This window comes from Aethina tumida, chromosome 3 (assembly GCF_024364675.1).
Source record: "Aethina tumida isolate Nest 87 chromosome 3, icAetTumi1.1, whole genome shotgun sequence".
In the NCBI taxonomy this organism is placed as follows: Eukaryota; Metazoa; Arthropoda; class Insecta; order Coleoptera; family Nitidulidae; genus Aethina; species Aethina tumida.
The window spans coordinates 27,250,090-27,264,519 of record NC_065437.1 but is presented as its reverse complement, the minus strand read 5'-3'; the positions used below and the strand labels follow the sequence as shown (position 1 = coordinate 27,264,519).

At 29.9% G+C, this 14,430-nt stretch overlaps 1 protein-coding gene across 1 annotated transcript; it reads left to right on the top strand.

Moving 5' to 3' along the window:
• Positions 1 to 919: 919 nt before the first annotated feature.
• Positions 920 to 1,444, top strand: LOC109595674 (lysozyme 2-like). Its single transcript, XM_020011091.2, has 2 exons — positions 920 to 1,121; positions 1,174 to 1,444. The coding sequence occupies exons 1-2, from the start codon at positions 944 to 946 to the stop codon at positions 1,407 to 1,409; spliced, it is 414 nt and encodes a 137-aa protein (XP_019866650.1). The 5' UTR covers positions 920 to 943; the 3' UTR covers positions 1,410 to 1,444.
• The last annotated feature ends 12,986 nt before the right edge of the window (positions 1,445 to 14,430 follow it).

Genomic DNA, 14,430 nt, shown 5'->3' with positions numbered 1-14,430 from the left:
AACGTGTCTTCGTATAATGAATATGCATGACAGATCCAACTTTGCTTATCGCCCGGCTAACCTAAATTCGAAATTAAATCTTCTGCTGTTCCACCGAGATAAATATGACGTTTCACGGTACCTTCCTTTTATCATTCTTCTCCGTTTCTCCAAATGAAACCGCAACCAGAATTTATTTGCAATTTGCAAACATTAACTCCATATTAACATAACGTTGTGTACAAAATTAAGAAGTTAATAGAACTTTAAATTGGAACAGTAAATTCCAATAACTTGAATATTGAAATTCTTTGTAAAATTAAATTTGTTCACTAATTGATATCTTTTGATAAATCGCAGTTACGCCATACATCAATTCTGGATGTAAGCACCCAACTACGTATGTAAGTTATTTTCCTAATGAAAATTCCTGAAACTCAGAAGACTTCATTTAATAAATTACTGTCTAATTCAATGGCTGCTTGCCTTTGAACTAACGAATTGGGTTCATAAATTCGGTATATATTTAATTAGTAGTTATATAAATATTTGCCTCCACTGTCGCAAGCTAGAATAAATTAGCTACACTTTATTTTCTGTCTGGCAAAATTCATTTTCCGTTCTTGCAGCGCGCTCGTTTACGTAATTTATATGTCAATATATAATTCCGAATCGGACTAAATAATGTCGTCGTAAATTTTGCGCCCTCAGAAATGCACAGATATTTATTTACGGTGTAAACAATTGGTAAATCGGTATTTTTATCTGCAAACACTTATCGTACCCGTAACATATTATTTATTATCCCAATTTCCCCACAATTAAAATTAAATTAAGCAGTTCTTGGTGAACGCATCTAGTAAAGTACCTGTAAATTACTGTTTATCTAAAATTCCTCAATACAGTATAAAACAGCGCAGACTTTTTTAAAAAAATATAGTCGTTCTCTATTGCCACAACCAAAATGTTCAGAGCATTGGTATTCATCGCTGTTGTAGCTTTTGCAGCTGCTGGTGACCTTAATTTATCTGACAAGTGCTTGGGATGTCTCTGCGAAGCCGCAACCGGATGTAATGTTAATACATGTCAAGGATCGATCTGTGGGCCGTTCAGCTTGACCTGGGCCTACTGGTCGGACGCTGGTAAGTGCAAAACATCGATGCCAATTCGCAAAATCAATTTTTGATGTTGTAGGTAGTGTTGGCGGTGACTTCGGTAAATGCGCCACCGATTATAAGTGTGCAGGAGACTCCGTAAAGAACTACATGGCCAAGCACCAACAAGACTGCAACGGTGATGGTAAGATTGACTGTGACGATTTCTTCCGCATTCATTTTCTTGGAGCTTACGGGTGCCGTAACAGTATCCAAGAAATTCCTCACGCTATGCGCTACAGCCAATGCAAAGCTAGAGTAGGAGGCTTCTTGTAAATGTCATGCAGGTATAAATAAAGGAATGAGGCATGTTCATTGGAGTTTCTTTTATGTCAAAAACTTACTTTCGTGTGGTACAATTCAGATATCATTAAAGGAAAACAGGTAATGATCCGTGCTCGAAACACACTGATTAATACATGACAATCTCGAATTTATCATAATTTCACCATACAAAGGGTTAGTCCCACATTCGCTTCCCCATCGTGCAATTATCGAGTGATTTCGGTAATCACTGGGAGGCGAGAAAATGAGACGGCAGCTTAATTTATAGTGTTGCCTAAGAGAACTGTCGAATTTGCACTTGTCAAATGTTTAATTTAGCCGAAGAACTCGCTACCATTACAATTGTCTTCAGTTTCCGCAACTACGAACAAGGCGCTAACGATGATGAATGTTTTCAAATATCAAATGGAAAGGGGAGATTTTAATATGCAAATGTGTATTCCATCGCTTGAAAATTGATTTCTGGCAGAATTGTTTAACTTTGGAGGTGTGTACTCAGTATTGATTGTGACCTATTACAATAAATTTATTCGGGCAAACACATATCTGCAACTGGGATATAATTTAATCAAGACTTTGTGATTGGCCCGACAATTTGATTCATTCGCTTAAATTAATCAGGCCGTAAAAAGTTTGCAGGCAGTCGAAGCTAGAACTTCGGAGAATCATTTTATAACTGAATGCTAATTTAACTTTTCAATCAGACGTTTTATATTTGTCGGCCGGATTGGATTCCATTCCTTATTAGACTTTCTACTGGAATTTCTAAGGAAAACCATTCACGTGTTAGTAACACCGGTAAAAAAATTAAGGAGATTTAGGACTTTGCTAAGTTTTGGTCGGAGATATGATTTTCGAAGATTTTTTAAAGTGATTTCATTCTTTTTATCGCTTTGGTGACTTTAAGTTTAAATTGTACATTTATTACAGACGATTGTCGTTTATACTAACCATTCTGTCACAGTTTCATTATCGCCCAAGGTAGTTTTAATTTCTATTTACTTAAAAAACATGACATATAGCTAATGAACTATAAATAAATGTTAAATAAATGTTCAAGTGAAAAAACAGTAAGACGTAACAAAATGGTGTCGTAAATTTAAAAATCCTTTTGATATTTATTTTATGGCGCTTTCGTCGTTGGCCCAAATGGTATCATAAACTTTTTCAGACGTCAAAGTGAAAATATTTATGTGTATCGTGATGATTTCCAACTAACCCATTTGTATATAAAATTTTTTCGATTTATGTGAATACTTTTAACCGTATTTGATAACACTTGGAAATGGGATTCAGTCACTGACTGTGCTTTTTACGAGTCCATAATGACAGGGAAAGCCGTATCAAAGGAAACGGTATAATAATGAGGAAAAATGAATTTTAAAATATCCGATACTTTAAAAAGTGCAATTTGAGTAAAAGTTAGACTTATACATTGCTGCAATTTTGATACGGTTTCAGAAAACGGACTTTCAATTCGATTCCAAACTATAAATGTCACATATAGGTGTTAAAATTCTCACCACGTCCTGCGTAGACACAATATAACGAGACATAAATCACGAGTAAATAATAAAGAGAAATATTTCTGAGTCATATTAAGTTCATTTGGTTTTTCTCAATCTTTTTCGGGTTTATGATTATAAAACAATGAAACTGTGTAATTATTACATGTATTTTTAGTATCATTAATGTACCTTTGCTCTATATTATAATATTGTAAAATATACTTTAAAATGAAAAATTTGATTGATTCATCTTCCTTCAATTAATTGTATAAAAATACTTTATAATAGGTACTATTGTAAGATATATGATTAGTATTAATCAAATATGACTGAGATATACATATTAAATGTAAATTAAATTTACAATTCAATATTATACTTTGTAGATTTATATTTAATTAGATATATTAAGAGAACTTCAATGAATTTGGTTTTATTTGATCTTGTTTCTATTTAAGCCTTGTAAGCAAAATGGGTCGTTGTAAGGAGTAATAACCAAAATGGGAAGTCCTGAACACATAAAAGGCTTTTGGATACCGTTACTGTCCTTTTTGTGGCCAACTTTTGGTACATTTAAATTATTAATATGATAAAGGTCATGTTAAATATAATATGCAACTGAATGTCTTTGTTAAAGTAAATTGTATTTTCAGTTCTAAAACTGGCAAATGCCATCTCAAAATTATAATTTAATATTATCAGTTTGAAAGCAATATTGACTTTTATAGTAAAGTAAATAGCTAATGTCAGCTAGTTATGCCAACCAATTTCAGTCGTCCATCTAAATAAACGTTAATTAGCATGGAACAATATACTGAAACGAATGCTGTTAAATTGCGACACATTCGGCAATTAGAAATTCATATTTCCAACGCTGACAATAGCAGTCTAATTTTTTTAAACGAACTTAACCATTTTGCCTTCAATTAAGCTGTAATTGTCGGAAACGGGACATAATGCAGCATAATTAACTTGTATCAGGATTTTTTAAAAAACGTAGGTAATTTGTTGAATTATTATTTAATATCCTGAATTGTAGTAAAACATAAATTTGTTAAATACATCTGATTCACAGTAAAATTTAAACAGAATTTTAGTAGCCATTTAAATTAGTAATACTTAACGAAACACTAAGGATTTAATCATACATTAAGGCAAAAGTCTAAGATAAAGACGGGGATAGCAGCCGAAATTTGCAATTAAAATGCATTTATAAGCTCAAGTGTACGCGACGCCGTAGCGCTTGTAACTTAATGCATTTTGTGTTTGGGCCCTAAAGCGGAATGCTAATTTGCTTATTACGAAAAAGCCAACCATGATTTCCATTTGTACGATGACTGTCAATGACGGAAGGGCCGTTTTTCCGGATTCGCACAGCACCGCAATGGCCGAGGACGGAGCGCTACACCAAATAAGAAAGATCCCAATCTGTTGAGGTTCTCATTTTTTTTTTTTAAAACACAACGTACTTTACGGTATCCCCCGAGCTAAGGCAGATTTCTTGCTGCAAATTTATTCAAATTTATTTAAAGCGGACATAATGAGATACAGTCGACCGGAAGTTAAGTATAAATTAACAGGGAATGCAATTCGGGTTTTAGGGCGGAATCGGACTATTTATGTAGATTAGACATTTTTCCGCAAAGATTATAAGTACTTAGAAATCAACAAGTTAATTTGTTATAGTGGAATTTTAGATTGATTCTTCAATTATATTATATTAACTTATCCGAAAAATTTTAACCACATGCTCACTGTTATATAAGAAGTCCATTTAAAAAAAAATTATAATAGAGCATCAAGAAAAGTGATAAAAAATAATTCTGTCCATCTATAAAAGCTGTTCGAAATTGTTCCCATTGATTTGAATGCAAGTTTTGGCCAGTCGAATCTGATTTTTCTTTTCAACCTTCTATACAGGGTGTTTGTGTTTACATTTTTTTGGATAAGTTGCGAAACACCCTGTATAACTAAATAATCAACACTAGAACATAAATAAACTTGCAACTAAATATTTCACCACTTTCTCTAAAAAGTCAAAGAGAACAATAAACTACAAAATTTGATGACTTTATTAAATATAATTAAGACACATTAAACTTACATTTATATAATTAGTTAAACACTAATGAATTTTATTACAAAACAAACTGAAATAAAACAATTTGTTATTTTTCCACAACAGATTATATTTGCATTAACTTAATTATTTATTCATTTTTTAATGAAGTAAATTTTAATCGTTATTTAACGATTTAAAAGTAGTCAGATAATTTGGGTAAAGTACATTTTTATTGATTATATCCTCAAATGTAATCAAAAAAAAAAATTGAATAACTGAAGACATACAATATACATGATAATATCCGTGTTATTTAATTTGTTATGAAATAAACTAATCAAAATATATACTTTTTTGGTACCGCCTTTGAGATATTGAAATAAGAAATATTTTTATTTTAGTATAAATTAGAAAGTAGAGTAAATAATTTTTAAATTACATGTTCAATATAAACCAAATAAATTATGAATTTATACACGTTATAATAAAGTATAAATAAATATGTTGCATTTATTTATTTCTATTGTGTTATATATATATATATATATATATATATATATTTCAATGCAGGAACTAAGTTACAGTTAAATTGTAATTAATTTTCTTATTTTACTGTATAATTTTTCTCAAATACTGGAAAAATGGACATATTCATATACTACTTCTAACACACAATTTTATTAATCAACATCCCGTTTAATTTGAACGTTTCAATATTTAATTAATAATCATCAAATAATTTAATATTTGTCTAACCGCCCACGTTTTTTAAATAAAATATATAAATCATTTATTTTTTGTATTTCTTTGATAAGAATATTTATTCTGAAAATTGATTCGACTACAAATTACATTTATATATTAAATTAATGAATATTTGCTATAGTGTAGGTAAATTATGAAACTAATTATTTAATATTTAAACATAATGAAAATAATGGGCAATAAAATAATATTAAAAATATATTTTTTAATCAAGGAGAAAAATAGTTACAATTTCTATTATAATGTTAATTATAATAACTTTCCTATGAAAATAATGCTATAAATTTATTTATATATTATAAATTCAATCATTTTCGTATCAATTTCAATCACAATTTCAATCAAAATATTATACAAAATTTAATGTTAACTAATTTAGAGCTTATCGTATATATTTAATATTCATCAACATTTATTAAATACTAATAATAATTAAAGTTATGTACATATGATACATATTATCAATTTAAGGCAGATTAGTATTTTTAAATTCCAGGCATAAAATATATATTTTTTATATAATATATAGTTTTTTTTTTTTAAATGCTTGAAATATAATTTAAGTAATTGTCCCAAACTGCCATCCACATCTCTTTTAGGTAAGATATAATATATAATAAAATAAATATAATAATAAAACTATATCTGTAAATTAAAATTATTAGTATTATTAGATATTTCGACATATAAATGAATAAATATATCACGTAAAAGGAGTTAACCACTAATTAAAATAATATCATGAGAAGAAATACTGCAGTCTTGTAACATAAATTTGCTTGAGAAAATAGTATTGAAGAGACAATTTGACTTTTCTAGCGATGTTAAATGGTTTAGTTCCAATGATTGTTATATTTTAGAGATTTGAATAGAATTGACTTAAAGTTAATTAAGTATTTTATAAATGTTCAATTTATTTTTAAGATTAAAATTATATTAAGTTCCAATTACAAATGGAAATTAAGTATGAGATTTTTTGATTAAATATACAATTTAGGTGATATTATCTTAATAAATATTGTGATGAATCTTTTTATCAGCATTAACAATTTATCTAAAGCACTAATACACTCAATAAGCAGTCCAGACTCTGACGGCAACTTTTAATAAACGCCACCCCCGTAATGTTTCCGACATCAGTTCGCAGCGAGCGGAATACAAATGTTGCAATAATTCGGAAATTTAAGGCGTATTATTGACACGTAATATATCAGCGACGTTTCCATAGGGAAAACTAAAGTGAGAATTTAAAATTTTCTTATCGCGAATAAGAAAAAACGGAGAAGGGACGTCTGAGTGACGGGACACGTAGCGGGAGCGCTGATAATTTTTAAAATCGATTTCGCTTTACTTACAGAAAATGCAGACGATTAAATCGCAGGAAAACGTCGATAAACACCACCGTTTTTGTCGCCGTTGTCGCTTATTTTGCTGTGTAAGAATCGTGCGACTCGTTCGGAGATAGGGAATCAGACATTTTTATTTGGACATTTTTTTGCATAAATTGAAGCAATAATTGAATGTCGAACGCGACGTCGTGGGTACATTTCCATTATGGCACAAAAACATCCAGACAAAATATTATTTTGTAACTTGAAATTCGGGTCGGACGCTTAATATTCCATTAACAAGTCATAAGATCGCATCGTATAGATATCACGTCGCTCCCGACTTAATTTATCTTATTAGAGAAAAAAAACGAGGAGGGTCGGCTTTTTGGAGGTTCCTTTGTTGCAGTTTTTGTTGTAGTTTTTTTCATACGTTTGTCAGTCAGACATTGCGTTCAAGTGGAAGACTGATCGATGGTTCAGACACTGTCAGTTCATGATTTGATGTCAGATTACATAATGTAACCAGTGCAATTAAGTCAATTTGCTGGAAAATTCGACTGAATTTCCATAGTTAGCGTCATAATTTTCTTTAAAAAGCTTTAAAAGTTTTTCAAAAAATTAACATACATAAACGGAATTCCCAATTTTTCCCAAGTTACTCTTTGTGTGCTGACGCAAATTGTAAAATGATGAAGAAGGTCAGATTTTCTTGTCAAATTGTCTGAATTACTCACGAAAACTGCTTTCGTCTCCTCTTTGGATGTTGGAGTTTGATCTGAAGAGTTTGAATTTGTTGTTGAATATGATCGAAATCGTAGTCTAATTATTGGGTGAAATTCATGTTTGAGATTTAGTTGTATCAGATATTATTCATATTCATACATATTCTGACCTAACATAGATGGTTTTTATGTTTTAGAAACTAAACCACGTACCTGTTGGAATCTGGGCCAAAAGAGACTTACTTAAAAATCGAAGAAAATATTGCCAGCGAAATATACCCATGTCGTAAAAAGATTGAACGATATTTTTCAATTTATTTTATTACCCTCGAGATGATTTGACGTTGATTAAATAAGAAACACTTTGGAATGACTGACAAACGCTCAGAAATATAACATAAATATAAAATTGATACTTGATTTTTCGATATTTTTAATAAACAATAATAATGAAATAAACTAAATCGAATTATTATAGAAATATAAATCGGAAATTGCGAAATCCGATTTCGATGTGTTGTGTTCGGTATTGGGTAAGTGAAATGAAGCTTGGCAAGTGTGAAATTCAGTTGCGACAGAAACGATTCGGCGGGCATAAACGCCGCTCATATCTGCACTGATTGAAATCCTGGAAAAGCTTCTGCTTCGATTACAATAAATTACATCAGAGAGTCGAGTGGGCTCCATCGATTCGAAACTTGCCGCCTTGCGAAAAAGTAGTAGTCGATAGATTAATATGATTTAAATTAAAGTAATTAATTTTAACTTCCATAATAATGATTTAATTTTAACTACATCTCAAAACTTAAACAGGGATAATACTTATTTTTAGAAAATATAAATATGCTGAATATTATATAAATCAATACAATACAATACAATAACATTTTTTTTATTATAAACCTGTCGTTTATCCTATCCATACTGTTACATCATTTCATTGTAATATCTGACATCCCTTTACCTAATATTAAAAAAGTATCTTTACATAAAATGTAGCATATCCTCATCAGTACTGCCAAATTAATTCCCGTTCGTTCATCTCGCAGCAGGCTTTTGTTCTGGACGGGGATGAAAGATGAAACTTATTTCGGGGGCCAGATTATAAGTAACACAGTCCGGGTCGAGATGAGATTTTACAGGAGAGCGATTACGGCTCCCCCTAACGACCGAAAGGATTTGTGTTGAGGAAGCTGGGGAGCCTTTGAGACCGAATAATGAAGGAGTACGCCAAAGAAGACTCAGGTTGAATTTTGTTTTTTTATTGCAACCACTCTACTCAGATTCGTGAATGTATCTGGTCAGCCTAATTGTAACTAGTAATGGCTATAGTTATGTTTTATTATATGCATTTAGTTATGTTTATGTGTATATTATTTCAGGTTTTTAAGATTCTTAAAGTAAAATAAATTCTAAATTTTTATTACATATTTATTTTTAATAATACTTTTAAGGTAATTTTTTAATAATAATATGAGCCCTAATGCATCAAAAAGAATTTTTCAATTTTGCTCTTAGTTCCCATTCTTATTTAAAATTTAATTGATTTCTTTTTCAGAATTTATAATTATCAAAAGAATTTCATTCAAATCAAAGACATAGAAACTTTATGCGTGTCCGTCTAAATGATTTAGCACGAACGATAGATTCAATGAACAGAACACAAAAACATAAAAACGAAGAAAAAATTCGAGTTAGATAAAATGAAACAAATGATAATGTCAACATGGCAGCCATTCCACAGATGATTCAAGCAAACACAGATAACGGCAACAAAGTTCCAACGGCTTTCTGCCAATTTGGCCGGTCCGTGCAACAAATCAAAGGTTTACGGCGTTTTTCTGTCGATCAATCACTGCAAATCGCTCAAGGCCTCCCTCGTTCCACCTCTGTTTTATGTTTTTTTCTGTTAAACACTCGGCCATTATGAAAGTTGATAGAAAAAAAACAAAGTAAGGAGGGTTAATTTTCTGTGTGTGTTCATCAATTCCAACGCAGATTAGATTGTCTCTCGACGACATTGTTTTCTAGGGGAGTGCAATAACATCAACAGGAATGAAATAAATATTGTTCTTTTTATGTCTTAAAAGTGTTTTTTTCGTTTTCTAATAAAGGAATGTAATGATAATACGTTTTCTTGTTGTCCTAAAGTTATTGTCATACTCTTTTTCTAAAAATTTGGGTTATTTTTTAATACTAGCTTAATATTAAATTACGAATCATTTTACATATTTATTTAAAACACATTAAAATTTTATTTTATTAAAGTGCTTCTAAAGAAATTTATAATTTGGTACAAATAATTTTACTCAATCAAAATTTTTGGTAAAATTTTATAAATCTGTTATGTAGTTTTATTAATTTCTTTCAATATGAATGAAAAATTCTAATATAGAGTATAAACCAGATAAAATATATTTAAGTTAAAATAAGTATTTTTTGAATATTAGTTTAATGTTAAGTTAAATTTTATTTATTAACTAATTTATTAAATCTTTATTTTACCATAGTGCAGTACTGTACAGAAATTTATTAAATGGTACCAAATTTTTTACACTTTGCTAAAATTTTATAATTTTGTAATATAATTCTTTCAACCATAACGAAAAATTGTACAACTAAGATAAACAAGATAAAATTTATTTTAAATTCCTAAAAAGAAAACAGCACACATATAAAATGACTGTAATGATGTATTTTCTATACATATTATGTTTGTTTTTGAAATATTGGTTTAATGTTAAATTACAAATCATTTTGCTCATTTAATTTTATTTTGTTGACCTGTTTGGTGTGGTTTGTTACTGACGGGAAATAATTCTGCCATTAGAGGAGAATTGAAAATTCGAAGTTTCGTTTAAATTTATCGATTGACAGCGCGTTGTGAATCGTTCAATAACCCATTATCGGTACGATCCAGACGCGATCACACGTCCCATTTAATCCGCGGGTCGGCAAAGTTGTCTATCGGCAACGCAGCGTCGACATTTAATTCACCATAATCCTAGAAGGTCCGGCTTGTTTACTCGGGCCTGCGAAGACGTCCATGCTGAGCCCCCTTAATCTCACAATTTCAATTAGAATTCATTTGGGTAAAGCCGCTCGCACGGTTAACCACTTTCCGAACAATAATAAACAATCGTTAAGTTAAAGCGCTAATTTTGATCCAGCCATTACCTGCCGCGTTACAACGCCGTCGCCGCCGTCGCCGCCGCCCCCTCGTCGCACATGCGAATTTATGGTGATACTGGACCAGCCGGATAAATCCTTTCTACGACCTGGTAATAATGGTCGTAAATTATTAAGCGATATGAGAAATTGTGTGGGGCACACGTTTATTTTAAACCGCCCTAAATAATCTTGGTATAATCTTAAAGATATTATATTTTATCAATTAATCGTAATTGAACTAATTTTTTTACTGTTGTATACAAAAGTTTAATTCAAATGCAGTATATTCTGACTGCATAATGATTTTTGTTCCAATTAAGTATATTGTTGGCTCAAGCAAGAGTATTGCTGATTCTGTAAAAAAACCTTTATTAAATTTATACCATTAACGTTCAAACTTGTTTGATTAAGCCGACGTCGATGCATTTACATCGAGTACTTCAAACTAATGCTAATTAAGGTAAGTTCTAGCAGCTACTTGGATCTAGGTGGATTTAAATTGGGAAGCAACTTCGGTGACGTTGAATAACCGTAAAATATAAAATATAATATATTCGTTGAATTAAATTAATTTCAGAAGTAACAATGGTAAATTTAAATTAATTAATTTCCAACTAATAACACTGCCTAAAGTTTGTCAGCTCGAAACTGCAAGTAGTGCTGTTGAATTTAAATGCTTTTCAGTTAATTGGTAAAATGCATTAAATATTAATTAATAAACTTACTCCCAAAAAATTGACTAAATTCACATTTAAATGTCAGTCTACTGTGAAAATGGTGACTCGTCTATTTTCTTATCGTTCCCGACCTGTTACTCGGGGATTTTAGTAAAATTATTAGAAACAATACGGTTGATTACATTCTCGACACTAATTGCCTTTTGTCCAGAGTTATGCTGTTGGCGTTTTAACCAAATTTTATGCCCGGGACAGTTTCCTATGATAAATTCACAACGACCGTAATATTAACTTAACGATTTAGACCTTTGGGTCCAAAGAGGTATAATGGCTATTAGTATTTATTTGAGTCTAACAAATTATTTTATTGTTCTTCGTAAATTTCAACGTTGTTAAATAAGTTTAATTATAATTTCACATAATTTCATAAACACATCTGTAAATACCAACAAAACTCTTGTAAAATGATGATAATAAACTTATCAATAAAATAACCAAAAATGCAATATAAGACGATGTATATTTGCGTTGTGTTTGTATAAACATGTAATGAATCGGTTTTACTGTCCTGTTTCCCTATATTTGGCGCCGCTGTTATTTTTTATTGTCACATATAAATATTACGATTTTCTCAGTTTAAATGCACTTTAGTTATTGTTTTACAATGAGCAGTAAAATTTTAAAATCGTATATTTTGTTAATTTCTGAGTACATTGTGTTGTGTAAATAAAATTATTGCGCCAATTAAAACAAAACAAACAAATGACTATTTTATTTAATAAACGTGTAAAAGTGTTAGAATTAAAAATGGAACGACAAAATAACAAAAAATCGTTGGCTAATTTGCTAAAGAAATAAAAAATCAAAAGATAATCAAATTAAATATAAAAATAAATTTTTTGTTTTACACATTTAATAACTCTCACGGGTTTCATGCAAGAGAAATAAATTCCTTTTAATTTTCAGCTGAAATTACATTAGAATGAGTTTTGGGCCTGGTATATTTTATCAATTTAACACATTCCAGTGACCAAGCATGTTCACTGGTTTAATTAATAATTAAATTTTAATTTTATTAAACCTTGCTGTTTCAGCTAAAATATTTATTAAGGGACGTTCATTAAAATTATACAATGACGTTTTGTTCTGAATTTTAAACGAACTCGTTTGAATTAAAGTCATTTTTAACGAAACATTTAAAGTATAACATCAGATGATGTACATTAGAGCAATTGCAAAATCATATGCAATAGTGGTTCGCAAAATGTGGTTGCATTAAATTACACGAATTTAATTAGTCGGCATTTAAATCAGAATGGAACAAGACCCTCGTCAAATTTTAACGTATAATTTATACCACCCGTATTTCATACTCAAAAAATAATAAATTACACACTTTTTAATTTAACTTACACAAAAATAGGATGTGGTGGACAGTACACTATATTTAATCAAACAAATATTTACAATTAAATTTAGTATTTGGTAGATTTTAATAAACAAAAGGTTTTGTTTTTCACTTTATAAAAAAAAAATATGTTTAACCGTTCACCGCATTGATGGTTCAGTGGATTACATTTTTAGTTATTACATTATTACAGCTGTTTATTACACTTCTATAACCAAAAAATTTTTAATTATAAAAATTTCATGTGAAAATTATTGTGAAATAAATATCTTGTGAAAGCAAAATTGAAAGAAATTTAGTTTCGAAGAAAATTTCCCGTCTGAGTAGTAAATACTAATGAGCCATACTTTCGAAATTTCTTGGGTGCATTAATGCTACAATTACGAGTGGTAGCCTTAAAGAAATATATATACATACAGTGTATATATATAAATATAAATAATGTTACGAATAACGTAAAAAACTATTAAAATGTCAAAAATACAATTAAATTTATACTGATTAAATTACATAGTTTCACTTTAATAACTTTATGGATTTTTATTTTTTACTAATACTAATTTCCTGAAAAATCATTAAAAAAGTAAAAATAAATAATTCTAATTCTTCCTGGATTCCCAAAAAATTATAAAAAACGTAAGAAATAACTAAAAAACATAATCATTTTATTAAAAGAACAATTCTTTTTAATTTAAATTAATTTTATGATTAACCAGCTGTACCCGCGACTTCGTCCGAGAGGCGCCCGACGTGTCCGCCCAGTGGTGGTATGCGCGTAAGCTGCGCGTGGTACTGGACAGTACTTGGACATTGCAACATTACTGTATTTTTCTAAAATAAAAGTAGCCTAAGTTACTCGTTATTATATCAGCTACCTGTAATAAAAGTCCCGTCAAAATCAGTCCAGCCATTTCAGAGATTAGCCGGAACAAACAGGCAGACATAAAGACAAAAATTGTAGAAAAAATGTTGTTTTGGTGTATGTACCGTATTTATATTCATATGCATGTAGTAAAAAACGGTTATTTCAATATTACAAACAGACACTCCTATTTTATTTATATGTATAGATTAGATATATTAAATTGAATACCAGTATCTATAATATTTATTGTTTTTTCTCTTGATGTTGTATCTCCTATGCAACTGGTCAATTTAATTTTATCTTTATAAAATTTCGTACATTTTTATTCTTCAATGGACAAAATTATGCCAACTTTTTACTTTATGGTCCTTCATTGCTCTCTAAAAACTAAAATTAAACATAGCTTGGAAGAATTGGGACTGAAATTAGTTCCTGGGTTGTGATATGATGGTACGTTTGACCTCACACATACTAATAATTTGAAAAATGTAATTTTGACTTGT